The 19,553-nt window shown below is 31.2% G+C and overlaps 2 protein-coding genes across 2 annotated transcripts; one reads left to right on the top strand and one right to left on the bottom strand.

Annotated features, from left to right (window-relative positions):
- The first annotated feature begins 778 nt into the window (after positions 1 to 778).
- Positions 779 to 5,391, top strand: LOC122589474 (sugar transporter ERD6-like 6). The gene is made up of 19 exons (XM_043761767.1): positions 779 to 988; positions 1,346 to 1,408; positions 1,513 to 1,602; positions 1,718 to 1,777; positions 1,938 to 2,003; positions 2,112 to 2,177; positions 2,322 to 2,397; positions 2,661 to 2,725; positions 2,812 to 2,904; positions 3,095 to 3,175; positions 3,292 to 3,376; positions 3,598 to 3,644; positions 3,724 to 3,786; positions 3,876 to 3,935; positions 4,028 to 4,093; positions 4,197 to 4,256; positions 4,391 to 4,505; positions 4,578 to 4,723; positions 5,147 to 5,391. The coding sequence occupies exons 1-18, from the start codon at positions 779 to 781 to the stop codon at positions 4,688 to 4,690; spliced, it is 1,479 nt and encodes a 492-aa protein (XP_043617702.1). The 3' UTR covers positions 4,691 to 4,723; positions 5,147 to 5,391.
- Positions 5,392 to 9,247: 3,856 nt separating this feature from the next.
- LOC122590315 (GATA transcription factor 19) lies at positions 9,248 to 10,188 on the bottom strand. The gene is made up of 2 exons (XM_043762634.1): positions 9,862 to 10,188; positions 9,248 to 9,560 (listed from the first exon to the last, which is right to left on the bottom strand). Exons 1-2 carry the CDS (start codon positions 10,186 to 10,188, stop codon positions 9,258 to 9,260), a joined length of 630 nt encoding a protein of 209 aa, XP_043618569.1. The 3' UTR covers positions 9,248 to 9,257.
- Positions 10,189 to 19,553: the final 9,365 nt, after the last annotated feature.

The following is a 19,553-nucleotide window of genomic DNA, read 5'->3' as shown; positions in this document are numbered from 1 at the left end:
TTATCGTTATGTATGTGTTTTGACTTTAAGCAATTGCAAATTTAAAGTATCATTAGGTGTCCCGGGGCAACGCCCGGGCAAAAAAAAACTAGTTATCTTACAATTTGCGACCATTTCATACTGTTATACAAATATTGATACGTATTCACAATCAATTTTTTCTTACTTAATCTTAATTTTTCATTTTGATGTATACAAATATACAATAACAACGATACCTATTAAGCGCACGTTTCATCTTTGATATATGGGAAATGCTAAATACAGCCTTAAGGGCTGTATTTAACGTGTATAAAAAAACTTGTACCTTTCATATTAAAAGCTCGTCCCCTGATTTTCTTGGTAAATATACAAACAATTTATGCACCTTAACACAGCCCTAAAAGCTGTATTTAGCAAACTCCTTATTGTACAACAAAAAGAAAGAAGATAATTTATTTAACTTAATTAATACAATATAGACCAAGGGCTAATTAATGTGCAATTAGCCTAAAATAATTAAAGAAATTAAGCTCCCGAAAAAACCGTATCCGTGTCCTAACATACAGATGACTACGTCTTAGTCCCTCCCTCCCCATTATCAGCTTCTCCATCGATCAATAATCCTTTCTCATTTTGCATGTGTCATCCAGAAACAATAGCATATCCTCATTACTTATTAATTACCATCTTCAGTTCTTCATATATATATAATTTCCTAATAATCACGTACGCGTACATTAATTAATAATTAATTGTATTCTTCTAGCTTCTGATCACAACGACTGATCATATATATATGGCGACACGAGATCCTGAGATAGATGAAGGAGGTGGCAGCAGCCTCAAGAAACCCCTCCTTCACACCGGGAGTTGGTACCGCATGGCCGGTATGAGCTCCCGTCAGTCCAGCATGTTAGGATCATCTGCTCAAATCCTTCGTGAATCCGTCTCCATCTTCCTTTGCGTTTCCATCATCGCCTTAGGCCCTATCCAGTTTGGATTCACCGTACGTATATATACAAATTTATTTCGTATAGTAGCTAATTGATTTATTTCCCTCACATGAAACATTTCATTATTCGGACTAGAATTTATATATACTAATTAAAGATAAGAAGTAAAGTGTTTTTATGGAAAAAAAAAAAAAAGTTGTAGGAAGATCAATTCTCTGGTGTGATAAAGTGCATCAAGATATGTAAAAAATAAGGTAAATGAGACACATGTGTCATGCATCACCAAAATTGTTTTGGGCATTTTAACTTCTTCATCATGAAACTTTACTTCTTAACTTTACCCAATGTATATTCAAATGTGTTTGTGATTTAAGTAATTGGTGTTTTTGCTTTTCTTTCTATTTTATCAGTGTGGATATACAAATCCTACACAAGCGGATATCATAGCCGATCTTAAACTTAAGATTTCCGAGGTTTGTTTTTTCCATATATTTTTAGATATGTTGTGACTTGATTGTGATCATTTTAGTGGTGTGATGGTTAGCTTAATTGGTTTTCTGAAATGTACGTGTAACAGTTTTCAGTGTTTGGTTCATTGGCAAATGTTGGGGCTATGGTTGGTGCAATAGCTAGTGGTCAGATTGCAGAGTACATTGGACGAAAAGGGGTATGATAAGTATCCAGTTGATTATGTTAGTTTAGAAAGTTTTTTTGAGGTGCATTCTAATTAAAATGTACAGAAACTCATGATATAATGGTTTAGATTTGTGTTGTGAATGCAGTCTTTGATGATTGCTGCTATTCCTAATATACTTGGATGGCTTGCTATTTCATTTGCCAGAGTAAGTTACCAGTACTATAAGCTCATTTTTGCCCTTATAAGTAATCATCTCTTACAATAATTTGTAGTGCCACATTCGTTTCGTGTGTAGTTCATTAATTTTAACTAGATCACTATCTTTATTAGTATTGTTGATTTTTTTTATTTTTTATTTTTTATAGGATTACTCATTCTTATATATGGGAAGGCTATTGGAAGGCTTTGGTGTTGGTGTGATATCATACACGGTAAATCTTTAGGCAATACTCACTTTCATTTCATTATATCACCTATTCCATGTGCAATGAAATTGATGAGGATAGCACGATTTACAATTTCATATATATGCTCTGTAGGTTCCTGTATATATTGCCGAGATCTCACCTCAAAACATGAGAGGTAGTCTTGGATCAGTGAACCAGGTTGGCTATGATCTTTTCGTCTTCAGGAACTTATTATCTTTTAATATTTTATTGTTTATTGACTTATTGTGAACTGGTGTAGCATGACTTACTGTTTTATATTTCACACTTCTTCAAACTAACTCCCCCACTCTTTTATTATAGCTCTCTGTCACTATCGGTATATTGTTGGCATACCTTTTGGGACTTTTTCTTCCATGGAGAGGACTCGCAGTTGTTGGTGAGGTTTTACTCTTTACTAGTGCATTTTTAGTCGAGTTCATCAGATAATTTGTACAGTAAAAATGAGCTTAGACTGTAGAAATACTAGTAGAATATTTGTTTGTAGAACATAGTTACTACGGTAAGTACATTACAAGATCAAATGTTTACTTCTTAAGTTCATTTTCTGATAATGGAAGCTTAGTAAATTCTGCTCCTTAATTAATTAGCTAAACAAGCTAACTGCCTTCAACAATAACGTGTCTTATTTCTTGTCGATAGGAACTTTGCCATGCATCTTTCTGATACCTGGTCTATTTTTCATTCCTGAATCTCCTCGTTGGTTGGTAAGAATATAAACTCGAATTTCTAGTTATAATTCACTAGATTGAGCTATAGTTCTCTGTTTTTTCTTACTTTCATTCTCCTGCAGGCCAAGATGGGGTTTATGGAAGATTGTGAAACCTCTCTACAAGTTTTACGAGGATTTGATACAGACATCTCTCTCGAGTTAAATGAGATAAAGGTATCTGATTATTGTTATCAGTTCAATAGTGGTTTTTTTCTCTACTAGTTTTGTATGACAGCAAAAGTTAACCTTTGCCTACTGGTTTATATAATGTAGAGTTACTCAATATTTTTCTAAATCTAACATTAAGTATGTTGATTAGATGAGAGTCTACCCATGCTTAATATCTATATCTGAATTGCAACAGAGATCTGTGTCTACATCAGGCAAACGAGCTACAATTCGATTTTCTGAGCTTAAGAGAAGAAGATACTGGTACCCTTTAATGGTATACTTTGCCAGCTCTTCGTTTAATTCATTACTATAAGGTTCTTTAAAGCCCCAAAAAACAACTGAAAGCTGGTTTATGTTATTTTTCCCTACTTTCTGAACTATGTCATTCAGGTGGGAATAGGCCTACTTCTTCTTCAGCAACTCAGTGGTATAAATGGTGTTCTATTCTACTCTAGTAACATCTTCATTTCCGCTGGTTAGTTCATTACATTTAAATTGTATCCATAATGCATCAACGTATGTTATACTTAAGATTTAAAATGATGACCGCAACATTGTCCCTTCTTCCGTGCTGCAAAAAGTTAATGGATTAATGGAAATTAAGATCAAACTTCCCAAATTTTTTTTGTCATGAAACAAAAGGTAGCTACTATTAAGCCGTCTTTTTATAATGACCCATCAAAGCATTTTGAACAGGAATTTCATCCAACAAAGCCGCAACACTTGGACTTGGTGCGATTCAGGTATTTACTAACTAATCTACACGAAAATTTTAATGAAAAACACTTATTGGTCAACGGTCAGTACCTGGCATCTATGTAGGTTATTGCTACTGCTATTACAACATCACTGGTGGATAAAAGTGGTCGCCGAGTTCTCATGTTGGTAATTATCAGCTTGCTAAAATCTAAGTTGAGACAATTTATCATTAATAACTTCAACCAGGAGATTTAATACTTGATTTGTTTATCCAGTTGTCTTCATTTCTAATGATTACAAGCAGTCTTCTTGTTTCAATGAGTTTCTTCTTGAAGGCAAGTAATGCTTGTTTCTAAATGTTTCACATATGTAAAGACTTTCTAGTTAGTACTATAGGATCATATTGCTTTTTTATGTTGAATTTCAGCTCTTTGTTTCAAAACATTCATCCCTTTACGGCTTCTTGGGGATACTGTCACTCGTTGGGCTGGTGGTGCGTTTTGGTTGATTCTGTAATTCTGTTCTTGTGACCCAACATACAGTAATATTTATATGTATGTTGAGTTATGAGTTATGATTGTTCGTTAATCGTCCAGATTATGGTGACCGGATTCTCTCTAGGACTTGGACCTATTCCATGGGTTATAATGTCCGAGGTACGGTGAATTTAGATATATAAAATACAAATTTTTATAAAAGATCTCTTTGTTGATGCCATACATACATGCTTTTATGAGTTTGTCTTTCACAACAAATTAACTTAAAATACTTTGCTCTCTTTTCATCTCAGATACTTCCTGTAAATATTAAGAGTCTTGCTGGCAGTGTTGCGACATTGTTTAATTGGTTGGCAGCGTCAATTGTTACAATGACGGCTCCGCTACTCTTAGACTGGAGCAGTGGAGGTATATACCCCTTGTGTATGTGCACGTAGTTATATGAGGAAGTCTATTGAAATACTGCTACCTCTTTTACAGGAACCTTCATCATCTATGCTGCCGTGTCTACTTTCACTCTAATTTTTGTGAAATTATGGGTTCCTGAAACAAAAGGAAAAACTTTGGAAGAAATACAATGGTCCTTCAGATGACATTGCTATGGAATTCTTACATGATCTCTACAGGTAATTATTCTTCTTGTTTCTACATTGGTCAATTATTACATTAATGAACAGTATATGCTATCGTAAATCGGTACAGACATACATGAATTTAAGGGATTTTAAGCCCCAAAATAAAAGATGTTTGACTTCGCACATAGTTTACCAAAACTGATATAATTGAGGTAAAAATGTGAGCCAAAATCAATTATGCAAATATGGTTTAGTTCATCAACGAATAAAAAAGGGAAATGTTTGGTTGAAACCTTTCCTAGTAAGAAAAATTGACCCCTATCGTGACATTGGGAAGTATAACGCCTATCATATGAACCCATAGTGTTTGTGTTTGACTACTTGTGTTGAATTAGTATGTATATAAAAAAACTGGTACAGACACAAGGTAGTGGATTCTGAAAGATGACCAAATTATTTTTACCACTTTATCAGGCAGGAAGCAAATTAAAGAACTTTGCAAGGCACTATTATAAGACACATGATGGTTCAACACGCACCGGCCCTGCCTGCCTTCTTAACGCCTTCAACTGTTACCTCATTTCATAGTTTCGTGTGGTCATAACAAAAGGAGCTGAGTTCAGTACATTGTTGAATATTGCCTACATATATTTGGATTGTAAGAACATGTTCTTCGTTCTGACGGTCTGACAAGTGATTTTATTTATTTATTTATTTGCTTCCCCACAATACTGCACGATTTAATTATTTACCTCATGACTTTACTGTGTTCTGGTTATAGACATAATTATGTATCATAACTGTAACAATGGGGGTTATATCTCCAAAAACCATTCCACACATTTTAAAATAATCATATGGCCGGCCAGCTGACCACAATGAAGCAATTTATTCAACAATAGCATGATCGATCCTTATCGACGTACTACTTAGCTCTCTAACTTATATTTGTTTACAGAATAGACTATTTCGTATACATGAGATAAAGATATTGTTGATCTACTTAAATCTAAGTTACAACAACACGCTGAATCATTACCAAAAAAATTTCATTTATTCACACTTAATCTAAATAAATGTGAAGAAATTTCTTAATTTATTCACGCTTAAATATGTTTAAAAATTATACACACATAAAAGTTTGAAAATTTTTGAAAAATTATAATTTTTTCACGCTTATATATATGTGGAAAGAAAAAATTCACACCTAAATTATGAACAAATGTCAAATATATTCACACTTAAAAGTGTAAAAGTGAAATTGTAACACCTAATTTCTTCACAACTTCCTTGTGTGAAGAAATTTGGTGTTACAAATTATTCCTTACACTTCTAAGTGTGAACAATTGATATAATTTTACACACTTGGAAGGGTGAACTTTTTTTCCTCACATATGTAAGTGTGAAAAATTTATGATTTTTTAAATTTCTTCATACTTTTAAATATTAATACTTTTTAAACATTTTTAAGTATGAACAAATTTTAAAAAAATTTCACACTTCTTTAAAGTAAGTGTGAATAAATGACATCTTTGTTTTAGTGAATGAAAAGGGTTGTCACTCAATGGATAAAAGTTGCTCTAGGGCAGGGGCGGTACTAAAGGGGGGGCAAGGGGGTCCAATGCGCCCCTCCAAATTTAAATTTTGTCATGTATTTTTAAATTTTTCATAAATTTTTAAAAATTTTTATAGGTTTTTAACATTTTGCCCCCTTTTAGATTTATTTTTCATAAGTTTTCTAAATTGTGCCCTTTGGAATTTTTTTCTGGTACCGCCTCTGCTCTAGGGATAACAAGCTGATCTTTCCCAAGAGCTCACAAAAACAATATCGATACACAAACCCGACAAAGATGGGTATGGGACACTTTAGTTCGTTGCTTGATCTAGTTAGTATAAAAGAATGCTTCATACAAACAACTTACAAGAGTGTTAAGCGCTTTATCTGATCTCATGTGTGATCGGGTGGTCGGGGACCAAAAATGGGTTAGTTAATCACTCAAACAGAGAACTTACAATTGATAGTCTCTTTAATTAGTACTAGTCTTGACCAAAGAAAATCGATCAGCTTTAAAGATTCTTGAAATTAGACATTTGCTGGTCATTAGTCAGTCAGTTATCACATGCATGAATATATGGGTCTTTAATTCTGAATGTCGCTGAAGTTAAAGACCTTCAACTCTCCCAAACAACAACACGACAACAAAACAAGTAGTATTCACGACGCGATGCAACAACCTAAAGGGGACTGAGATAATCGAGTTGGAATATTTTCTTTCCAGCACTTAACTGGAAAATTACTTGTCAAATTGACTGTGTAAAAGGTATCAAACAATAGTAATATCACTGTTCAATTTTGATGCAACTGTACGTAGCAAGTATAATAAATAATGTATGTGTACATAGACGTATATTTACACATTTTACTATGATTTAACTGTCAATATAATACAACCTACGTACGTACTTTTCAAATAAATTAATTTCAATTATGAATTCAAACCCGGACTGGATTTTCCCAATTTAAGTTATCCAGGATATTAATTCTGTCCGACTTGGATATATGTACGTGGTCTAACCAGGACATCTATGTGGTTGGTTCTAAACACTTCCATGGTTAACCCTAAATTAAATTGTAGCTATTAAGATTTATACATAAGACCTTTTGTAAAAAATCTTATCTTAATACCTAAATATCTTAATCACGAAGTTATCGTAGAAATAGTCACTACAAATCATATTGCATTTGTTCACACTTTTAAGTAAGTGTGAACAAATTAAAAATTTTGTCACGCTTTTTAGTGTGTAAAAATATATTGAATTAAAAGTGTGGAATTTTTACCACACTAAAAAGTGTGTAGAAATAAAAGTTCACACTTTTTAGTGTGAACTTTCATACGATAACTTTTTTAGTTACCGTGGACAAATGAAGCGTGACAAAATAATTATGAAAGTTCACACTAAAAAGTGTGAATTTTTATTTTTACACACTTTTTAGTGTGGAGAAATTTCCATACACTTTTAATTCAATATATTTCGACACACTAAAAAGCGTGACAAAATTTTTAATTTGTTCACACTCACCTAAAAGTATGAACAAATGCAATATTGTTTGTAGTGAGTTTTGGTTTAAGAATATTTTCGACCTCCCCCCATTACATGCACACATTATTTAATTGAAACTTGACATATATACTGGTAAATTTAGTTTACTATTAGAATGTTAACACAGATTAAACTTGTCTATCTACATCAGTTTAATCAAGTACTTCATTTTGGTAGAGACTTTTACTTTTTGGGGTGAAAACAAGTTAAGTTCAATACTTGACATGGGTTATTTTAGTATTATTTGGGATAGTTTAAAGGTTAAATGGATTTTCCGTTAGAAAATATACATAAAACTAATGGAATGATGTGATGGAAGTTGCAACTAATTTTAATGAAACGGGGATGCAAGTATAAATGAACGAAAGGATGAACCATTGGACGACACATATTTGACAATTCACCTTTTGTGTCATTTTGATTGCCATATTCCTATTATTATACTCGTATATTGGATCAAGTCTCACATTATATTTATATTTTTGTTGTGATTTTATATCTAACATATATACTATGTTAGTTTCTTTTTTATTATAAATAAATGTATATAGTATATACGAGTAATATTTAATTAGTTAATGGAAAATGTGTCGCTTGTATTACAAATATATAAATGAATTAAACTAGCTAGCTTGCAAAAAATTAGCTCTACTTCATAAATTTTTAGAACAACGTAGCCTTTTAAAGCTTCGGGACCGTACGTGTGTTTTTGTTTACGAGTATATGTCACTTCTATTCATAATTGTTTACTTAGCGTGACTATAATCATATACCTACTTCTCACCATTGTAAGAAAAGGTAAAAATAAATGTTGATATTTGCCAATGTTCGTTGGCCTATTCGTTACTAATCCCATTTTTTACATTTGAGGTGGATTATTGGGGTGGGGTGGGGAGTACGTGATACTTTAGACGTGTAATTTAAAAATACAAGTAGGTTAACTTGCCGTTTAAAAATTTTAAAGAAAAAAAGATTTACCAAAAGAAAAATGATTTATCCTCGTTACAACATTAGCTTAAAAATCATCCAAATATCTTTAGATAATGACATATAAATACTACTAATTTTCTTTCATAATCTCACAGCCCAACCTGATTTTTTACATGTCACAATCTTATTAATTAAAAGGACTTTTAAACTAACCGCTTAAAAAAATTGATCATTACCCTTACCAAAAATATAAAATCAACTTCTTGAGATCAATTTTCGAAAAGTCATTTCTTTTTTGATACCGAAAAGAATATGTTTGACCGACAAAATCCAAAGACATAAAAAGTACGAACACACTTAACAAAAACTAAACAAATAAAAGCCTTTCCCAAACCCAAGATCAACCAACACCGAATAATAGTACAAGTACGACTTCACAAAGTACAAGTGATTTCAAAAGTGATGCACTGAACCAACCATTTCATACTCTGGAATACAAAATAAAAGTTATTCATATTTTTACTCCACGTCATCATCAAAGTGGGCCACACATTCATCTCGTACACCCGTGGACTAAACCTGGTCTGTCAGTTGTAACGTTGAGACGCCACGATAGGAACGGAGAATCTCTGTCGTCCACGTCATCCATAAACCTAAATTCATTCACTTTCGCCGCCGCCGGTGTGTAACATGACGGCGACACTTTATGAGTTGCTTGAGTGTGGTGCACCCACGGGTTCCCGTTCATTGTTGGTTGGTAATGGTGCGTCTCCGTCGTGTCACCGCCGCCAGCCGTCGCCGCATTTGCTCGCCGCTCTTCTTTCTTGAACCTTATCCCACATGCATTGCACAATGACTGCAAATACAGTAGCCATTTAATTAAAAAAAAAGTAACACAAAAAATTTAAAAGATGACATTAATTATAGAACATACTTTCAAATTAATTTTGTAAAGTTTAATAACTTTTCATTTATTCGTACAACTATTAACTCCCTGTTAAAAAAAAATTATACAAAATAAATGGCATGCATATACAAAGTTTTATAGTAGAATGTTGTTATATATAAATATATATGTCACTATTCTAAATTATATGTAATAGTAATATATGTGTGTGTGTTATAAAATCGTGTTAGTGGTAAATTAATATATATACCTTAGGGCCACGAGGGCCATTTCGCCAAAGAGGGGTAGAGGTGGTGTCGCAATTAGCACACCGTCTCAAAGAGTCGGTACCGAGGTTAGATTTTTGGCTGGGATGCAAAATATCCCAACAAAAACTAGTAGACCAATTGGAGTCGTTGGAATTAGAAGAAGGTTTTCTTTCATTATTCACTCTCTCGTAATCTCCGGCCAGACGAGTGGCCGGAGTGCCTAGAGAGAGTGTACAATCAACAACAGTGGAAGAAGTAGGTGATTCTCCATCATAAGGCATGGAAAACACCATGGTATTATTATTAGTGCCACTACCACACCTATACATTTTTTTAGAAATATTGTATGTATATGTTATTTGAAATGTGTTATTGTGTGTGATTAGTTATATGGAGAGAGTGAAGTGTGTGGTACGAAAAATGTAATGATAGAAGAGGTTGAATAGAAATGAAGAGTTAGGATTATATAAGGAGGAGATAAGTGAGAAGATGATGAAATAAGAGTCAAGGAGTTTGACAGTGGAGCACGTTGTGGGTTTTAACTTCCCTTCCCTTCTTTGTAAATTAAAGACTGCTTTTACTTGGATTTATCATTATATATAAGCACAGAGTTTTACAGTGGGCCGGGTGAGACCCCACGTCTCTCTCAAAAAACACCCCGATTTTGGGGAAAGAAATCTATGCTTGTACTCTTTCTCATCATCACTACTACACATCTTATACTTACGTTTACCGAGGTGAAAAAGTGATTAATTACCAACCTTTACGTTTCCCTACGGTTTACTTTTTAATCATAAAAGTGTAACATGTTTAACAATAAACAAAGTAGAGTAACATGAGGGGAAAAAAATTGATATGTGAGTATGTGACTAAGAAAATAAAGTTGAACAAATTTTTTTTAATTAATTTGCTAGTTTTACTTTATAAATTTTTGCTAGCTAGGTTTAGAAATTAAATAATTACTGATCAATATGGACGTCGATCGAGATGTAGAGATGTAATCTAATTAAGTCAATCAATATATATATAGCTCGTGTGTCAAGTTTGAGTTGGGTTAAGTTGGGTTGGTTATATATATATATATATATATAAAACTTGACTTTGAGTTTTACTAGCTAGAAGTTGTATATATAGCTGGCTGAATTCGATTTAAATATCAAACACATAATACTCCATGCATGCGTAGTAAGTACTAAGTAGTGATCAACTCACTATTCTTATAATAAATTCTACATAACTTGACTCAACCGGATATTTTTTAATTTCACTTGGCTCTACTCTGATCAAATTAAGGATGCGCTATTTATGCAAAATTAATGTACGTACGCAAAAGACACAATTTTATAAATATATAGTACGTGATCCATATATATATCGAGAAAACTTGTAACATTAATTACGGGCCAAATTAATATTCTCGCACTCGAGATCAATTCAAAAGTCATGCAGTTTCTTTTGAAGCTCGAACTTATACATCCAGGCTCTAGCCATATATAAGAAATGTAGTGTTTGTTCCGTCAACTTAACCATGTAGTGTTCTTTTTGTGCGTACAACTATATATAGAGCATATTTTAATTTGTATCGTGTCCTTTCAATTAAGCAGGCGATCTGGATCTTTGTTTCAAGCTAGCAGGTGTTGATCTTAATTAGCCCTCTTTTATTTTCTTTGGTACGTGATGTTTCGTAAACTCTTGGTGCTATATATGCTTTTTCTAACACCTTTGCTATTATGATCAGGCTATTTCGTGCCAAAATCCCAAGTAACGTACCCACAAGTAGTAATTGTATGTTATTAGTTCTAAATTAGTGAAATGTTATCATCTTATATATATACTCGTACTAAGAATATTCCTTACATGGACACGAAGTCACGAACGCACTACTGATGCATGACATCATATGATAACACAAACTATATATATATAGTTCAATATAATAACAATGTCGATATAGTAATTGCACCTAAATATAGTATAATAATAATAATAATAATAATAATAGTGTGGTTTTTTTGTAGCTTTTCAGAACAACTGTACCATTATAATTATAAAATTAACTAACCATATATATAAAAAAATCAAAATATTTCAGGATAAGTGCATTTGAATAATTTTAAAAATACTACGAGTAATACTAAGGCCGCAACGGAGTCTACACATATTACAGTACTTGGTCAGGTACTATATTGTTTTTGTGTTGTTTGAAGATTTAAATTTAAAATATATATTACAGCCAAGGAAATATAAATAAAAGTATACAGTATATTAAAAATAATGCACTCGATTGGAATGGTCAAAAGAGGGCACGTGACCAGGGGATACAGTCTCCCAGGGATCTGCCCCTTCCCCGATCACGAGGTATACACTCTCAACTTTCACTAAAAATATATACAAACAATATACAATGTATTATACATGCTCTCAAATTTCACACTTTTCATAGCATTTTATTATGAGTAATATGTATATGAATTAAGGCTATCTCCAATTAGTGATTTTAGACGTCTTTTGTACCTTGGATATCATTTACCGTTAAAATTTATTTAAAACTAAAGATTTTTTGAAATATGTCTTTATTTAAGGTCATGCCCTTATTTATCCTTACCTAATATATTTTTGTTTTTAGTTGGAAGAAAAAGGATATGTAAGGATGTTTGTATAATTATAGATAAAATTATAGGATTTAAAGAATATATAAGGATGTATAAGGATTTGTAAGGATATGATATAACAACTCAAAAACGACTAAAGGCGTTCTTAGCATTGCAAATAGCCTTATAAGTTCTTGCTTCATTCGTTATAATAAGTAATACTTTTTTGTTGAACCATAAAAGGCATACAAGATATCCGTGAAAAATACTCTCTCCGTCTCATTTTATTTGTTTCTGTTGACTTTTAAATTATTTTTGTTTCAACTTTGACCGTAAATATTTTTGTTTATATTTTGTAACACTTGATATAAAATATATAAACAAATCTGATTTTGAATTAACTTTTTAATGGTATAACTTTCATCAAGTATTATATAATACAAACAAAATTATTTACGGTAAAAGTTGAAACAAAAAGACTTTGAAAGTCAAAAGTAGACAAATAAATTGAAACGGAAGAAATACATAATTTCAAATTCTAACGTAAACAAAATGTTCTCATGAAAATAAACATCTTATCAAAATAGGTTAGGTTTCTTCTTGGAATTAGAGTGTTGAATATGTATATAAAAAAAATTGTTAAACCAAAATTTCTCTAAAAAAATGCTTATATTATTTATATTTTATGTGAAAAATACTTGGTACTACTGTATATTATTTGTAGATTATATGTTTACGTTTTTATGACATATATATGTTCGGTAATCTTTTGTTGTAATTATGTATGTGTATTAATATATATTTAATTTGTTTTTCATTTTTTGAGCTTATTTAGTAATTTAGTATATATATTAAAAATTAATTGGACATTATATGTGGTACGAACATATATATATATATATATTCATTAATTCATTTTGGAAAGTGATTTTAGTATCATTTATTCTGATTGAATTATCATATTTGTGTAATTCTGACTTGTACAGTTAGTTGTAAAACTTATACATTATGAGACATTTATTAGATGCAGCGATACGAATATCATTTTTTATTCTTTTTTTTTAATTATGTAAGTGTATTTTTGTATTTCTTTAAAGTTGTTAGAAATTTGAGACGTTGAGATAAAAAAACAAATTATTATATTTGAGATGGGAGGAAGGTGCATGAAGCTAGTTAGATGGGGACATGCATGCAGAGGGCGTCAAATCGGTTTTCATCAATCAGTTAGTCTCCTTCAATTCTCTACAAAACAACAACCAGTTGGAGGAGCCCAGCCCAGTGTCCGTACCGTGTCTATCACGTGAAAAACCAACGGTTGGCTCGCTGGTTCCTCAACGATCCGACCCACTCTCACTTATTTACGACGCAATTTATTACTATTCTTGTCAAAGTAACGGATATATATATATATATATATAAGGATCGTTTGATTGCCCTTAGCTAGGAGTTTTCTAAGACATAATGCTAAGCAATTTTTTATTTATATATCACCAATTAATTTTTGATGATACATCACTAGATGTGTTTTATAGTGTTGTATTGTATAACACAATAAAGCCTTTTTATGATGAATTTAGAAAAACTAATGGTATACAAATCGTCATCCTTATATTATATATTGTATAGTATGTTTAGGCATGTAATATATGATAGGCCGGATTTTATTTTAAGTTTATATCATTGTCATGACTAGCTAATGATATCTAACCTAGCTGGTTGAAGGCGCTATCGGTTTTACTTAAGGTCTTGAGTTAGATTTGAGAATGACAAACCTTAAGGGTTTTTGTAACGACCCATGATTAATATTTCGCTGTCCAAAATAGGTGCAAGGCATCACCATTAAACAATGAGATTTCCTTGATGTCGTGTGCCGACGAAATGTTCGAAAAAATCATTGTCATGACTATATATTCACCTTGACGTTCCCATTATTTTCTTTAAACCCCGTCCGATCCATTTTAATAGCCAATGTCCACTAAGGAGTCATAGGCAATGTTTTTAGATGTTGGTATTTTTCTCGTGCCAGTGTGGTGAAATTTTTCAATATTCTTAAAAATACGGGTTGGTACGTCTAATTTATTTTCATTTAACTTTTTTAATGAAAATTTTATAAAATTTGTTACAATTTAACGGAAATAGTCAAATTACAATTCACTAAAAATAATATAAAATAGGTGTTTATAACAAAATATAAGTTGTAAAGTTCACAAAAAAAAATAAAAATTAAAGGGTCATAGAATTTTTTTTTAAAAAGTCAAAAATAAAATAAAATGAAAATATCATAACGGTAATATCAGAAAGTATCGGTCAACATAGAATACTGAAAATACCTAACAAAATATCGTGATAACTGTACCGGAATATCTTCCGATACTGATAATATCAACCAGTATATATCGGTATTTATAACATTAGTCATGCGTTCAATATTTACTTTCACTAACACAACTTGATTTTGAAGATCAAAATACAGGAGGACATTTGTTTTGGTGGCATTAAATAATCATGCAGGTGTCACGATCGTTAGGGGTGAAATCAGGATCTCTATTAAAGTTAAACTATAAAATTCAATTATGTTAGCATGAGGTTGTCAATTACCTTAAAATTGAATAAAAATATAGAAATAATACTATAAATATAGAGTTTTATATAAATTGTAGAGTTGTCATGACTATCTTTGGCCAGTACAAAGCTCCTCCACTGACGATCATACACCTTTCGTTTCTAATAGTGTTTTTAAATTTCAATTATGATAAGTCATATCATATCTAAACCGCAAATTATCTTATTACTATATTTATAGATGATTTTCAAATTATTAGGATCAAATTGGACCAAGTAGAGTAGACCAAAAATGATCAACTTGATTTTCAATAATTTCCTGTTTATATTATTTGTCTGGGTTTAACTTTTTAAATTTATTGGTATTATAACTTTGTTATGCACAATTATTATGTCAAATTTGGTTAAATTTGGTTATTTTCTAAAGTCTTAAAATATGCACCTACAGAATTTAATTAATAATTCTTCTAATTACATGGGTACATATCAAATGTTGGATGAGGATTATCTCAAATTACTTCTCTAACTTTAGTTAAATTAGGGAAATTTTAACCTTAATCAATGATTAAAATTCAATGATCATTTTTGAAAATTACCCTTGATTATAATCTAAAAGTCACAATTCCTGTAACTTGAACCCTTAAGTTGAAAACGAATCTCCAACCCTAAATGTCAGATATATCATTCTGTAAGACTTTCGTTAGGCATATTTGTAAATAAATAATATTTTTTTATATATTTAATTGTTTATTGATAAGAACCTAATCTATACAATATTGTAAAAAATAGCCATCTTTTAATTCTAATTTAATTATAATCATGATATCAAATATATTTATATCAATAACCTACATTATTCGTCATCACCACCAGTCGTTGACGGCACCTGTTATCTCCGCACTGTCGTCACAGTCACTGCATTGCGTAGACAATATGCTAGTATTTTTAAACTTATATTCTATTCTAGTTAAAATTCTTACAATTTTTTCAATTTATATTTTTTCAACGTTAAACTATCAACTCAAATGTTTAGGATAAAATCTAAGACGTCACAAAAAAGGCTTGAAAATAAGGAATGATAAATCCATTTAATAAATAATTTAACATTTTTCCTAAAAATCTTGAATTATGATAAGTGTAATTCACTCTTTCTTTCCTAATTTAATCATTTAATTTTCTTCAAGTGTCATTATCACATAAGTAGGATGCTTTATAAGGAGATTGTTTTGAATGATTTATCATTTTTTCTCGAAAATACTCCCGCCTAATATATTTGAATGTTGGAGGGAAACCACAAAATACAAGTACCTTACCAACAAACCACCAATCTTATTGCTAAGTTCTATCAATATTATTATGTTTAATGTATGTTTCTTTTAATTTACTGTTTCTAATTGGCTCAAACGGAAATATGGTACTCGTATTACTTATTCAATCATGTTGATATGGTTTTAAAACATTGGTTTTAAACTCTTTTATAATATGACTGGAAATTGAACTTTTAACCTACGAATTAGAGAGATCACTTAGAACAATAATATAATATAAAATATATACCGTTTCCAAGTTTTCTCCTTACTCCACCATTTACGTCGGTCGCAGTAATACTCATCGACACCCTTCGTGAAGATGATTAGGTGTGTTAGTAGCTCATTAGTGATTTAAGTTTGTGGTTAAAATTTTTCTTATCACTAATTTATGGTTCTCCTTATATGGATTCAAGTTAAAATACTATGAGTAGTTTGTAGTTAAAAAAAAATTAAAATAATAATTTTAAACAACACTAGTAGAGCCAAAAAACAAAAAAGGGGTCGGGTCTAGAGATTGGTGAGTTAATTGAACAACGATTTCCAAAAGATGCTCGTCCTCTTTACCTACAAATGTTTTTGTAGTAACCGAGGATATAATCGTCGCATATGTTGTTGTACCCTCTAATCATTTTAACCCCCACGGATGACATATACTATATGTTTGTTCACCGTCCCAATAAAAAGAATATAAAAAAATATTCCATACACCAACCTGCAGATCTTACTGTCTTCAACAGTTTTTTTTATCTTTATTTTTATTCATTTTATGTAACCGATGCCAAGCTTAACCCCTTACGTAAATTCCATGACACATACGGAGTATGTGATATCTTGATAAAAACGTAGACCACGACAGTTTATTTCTTTAAGAAACTACGAGCATGGTACTCGTGCAATGCGGCGACGAGTCGGCGATGATGGTGGTGACGACATCTATTTGCATAGATAAAAGTATTTAATTTAAAAGGGTTAATAGAGATATTTTATAATATAATGAACTAATGGTGTAATTTATTATTAAGTGTTGATGCTGATTTAATACATTAAGGGTATTTTAGTCAATTTGCATGTCCTATTTATGTAAACTTTCTAACATAGGGGTTATAATTTTTATATATTAAGAAATTATATGTGACACATGTTTCGTAATAAACATCAAGCTCTCCTCGATCGATTAATTAATCTGTAGAAAAGCTATCACCGGGATTTTATATTAATGTAAAAAAATCGAACAGTTTTTGAGAAAGCAATTAGTAATCGAAGTTGACGTTGCTCCTATTCTACCATGTTGATTTCTAAAAAACATTTTTACTAGCAAGTTTTTCGAACAAGCAAACATTAGGAAAAGTTGATGTGTTGATCCTATTCTACCATGCATGTTTTCTAAATCGGCAAAAGCCTTATACTACACACACATTCTTTTGCAATAATCATGTATTGATCACATTTTGTTTGGGTCAACCCGGATTTACAAGTTCTATATTATAAACAATTTGTTTTGCACGTAACAGTCTACTATCTTGTTTTATAATTTTGGTAACTACAATATATTTTATACATCAAATGAATTTCAGATGTTGGGCTTAATACAAAAAAGAATTTCATTTGGGCTGCTTTGAGGGTGGGCCTTCCTTCTTGTTTTACAGTGCAGCCGCCCCTGAGTTGCGGACGTCCTCTACATTGCCCCGAAGTGTGCCTTGGAGCTTAAAATGGATTTGGGCGTCCAAATGTATCTTTTACATGAATGTCTATAAATCTTTCTTTGACATGCCCATATCGTTCAACAAGTCTCACAATAATAGCCATTTGCACGTTCTTGTATTCATCTTGAGATTCATCAACTAAGTATCAAAATGATTGTTGTAAATTTATAGCATAGATCCGCAAATTTTCTTTTTGGATATGAGTGATGTATACTTGGGTTTAACATGCTTGTTTAAGAACGAATAAGCTTTGCGAATTTGAGAACTTGATTTTTTTTTAATTTTTCTTTAATTAGGCTATTCATCATGCCTTCTACAAGCACACGCCTACATTATAAGCCATTTAATTTTGTTTGTATGGCCCATTCAATTGTCTCATAGAAGTTTTGATGAGTCGTAGGCTTGTAGCTAATTTTCCATAACGATACTTTAATTATTTTGTTTCTCTACAAGTACTAATACTCGTACGATATACGGACTGACATATCATATATTTATAACCATGACATACATGTGTTTAATTATATTAAAACAACAAAATAACAACATACCGGTCGTTCGGAGTAAAAATTATATCCATATATTTCTTGTTTTTTCAATAGATTGAGAAAAAGACCTACAATGACATGAATAAATAACATACAAATAGATATTTGGATAAATTAATAGCAAAACAAATCATGAACAAACGAATCCATTGTTGACATGTCTTGACTTGTTACAATATGAATATAAAGTTAAAACTATTAGTCAAAATCATTTAAATGATGAGGATGTATGTGTATATGTATAACAAATTAATAATGAAAAAAGATAAACGAAGAGCATAACATATTATTACCTCTCTAACGATTTTGAAAGCTGCAATTGTTTGTGATCGACAAAAAGTAACCGAAAGTTCAAAACAATATTTATAGTACATTTAAGCAATTAGTATCCTAGTATATAATAAATATACATTAATAAAGACACATGTCCTCTAAATATTGTATTGTGCCACATGTCGTTTAAAAAAATACACAATCATGTTTTAGTTTATTGGTAGATTACATTCTTTATCTTTATTCTATACGACACAATTGTCGTGAATTATGAAAGCAAAATTTTTGCCACAAAAATGAACCCTTTTTCCATTTGTTGAACTGTGTGGTAAATGTTTCATAACAAAGTCGTTCAATAGGAGATGGTATGAAATGCAATATGTAACATCAACTTTCTTACAAATAATCTAACAACATCAATATGTTAAACCAACACTTCTAAAAGCTGCTCATACGATAATTTAGACCGGTTTGACTTAATAAAATACTTTGATTGATAAGGTCCAAATTTTAAATATATGTTCGTATAATTCGGTCATGTTAGGTCAATTGGAAAACTAAAGATATAAGGTCACGAGTATAAAAATTTTAAATCTAACTTTCAACGAAAACAAAACAAAACTTTATAAAAAATGCTAATGGGCCATTGAATAATGGGCTTAACTTTCAATCACACATCCAATGATCCAAATACCAAACAACCCAAA

Source organism: Erigeron canadensis, chromosome 2 (genome assembly GCF_010389155.1).
Source record: "Erigeron canadensis isolate Cc75 chromosome 2, C_canadensis_v1, whole genome shotgun sequence".
Lineage (NCBI taxonomy): Eukaryota > Viridiplantae > Streptophyta > Magnoliopsida > Asterales > Asteraceae > Erigeron > Erigeron canadensis.
The sequence above is the reverse complement of the archived record's forward strand: the minus strand, read 5'-3'. Positions and strand labels throughout refer to the sequence as shown.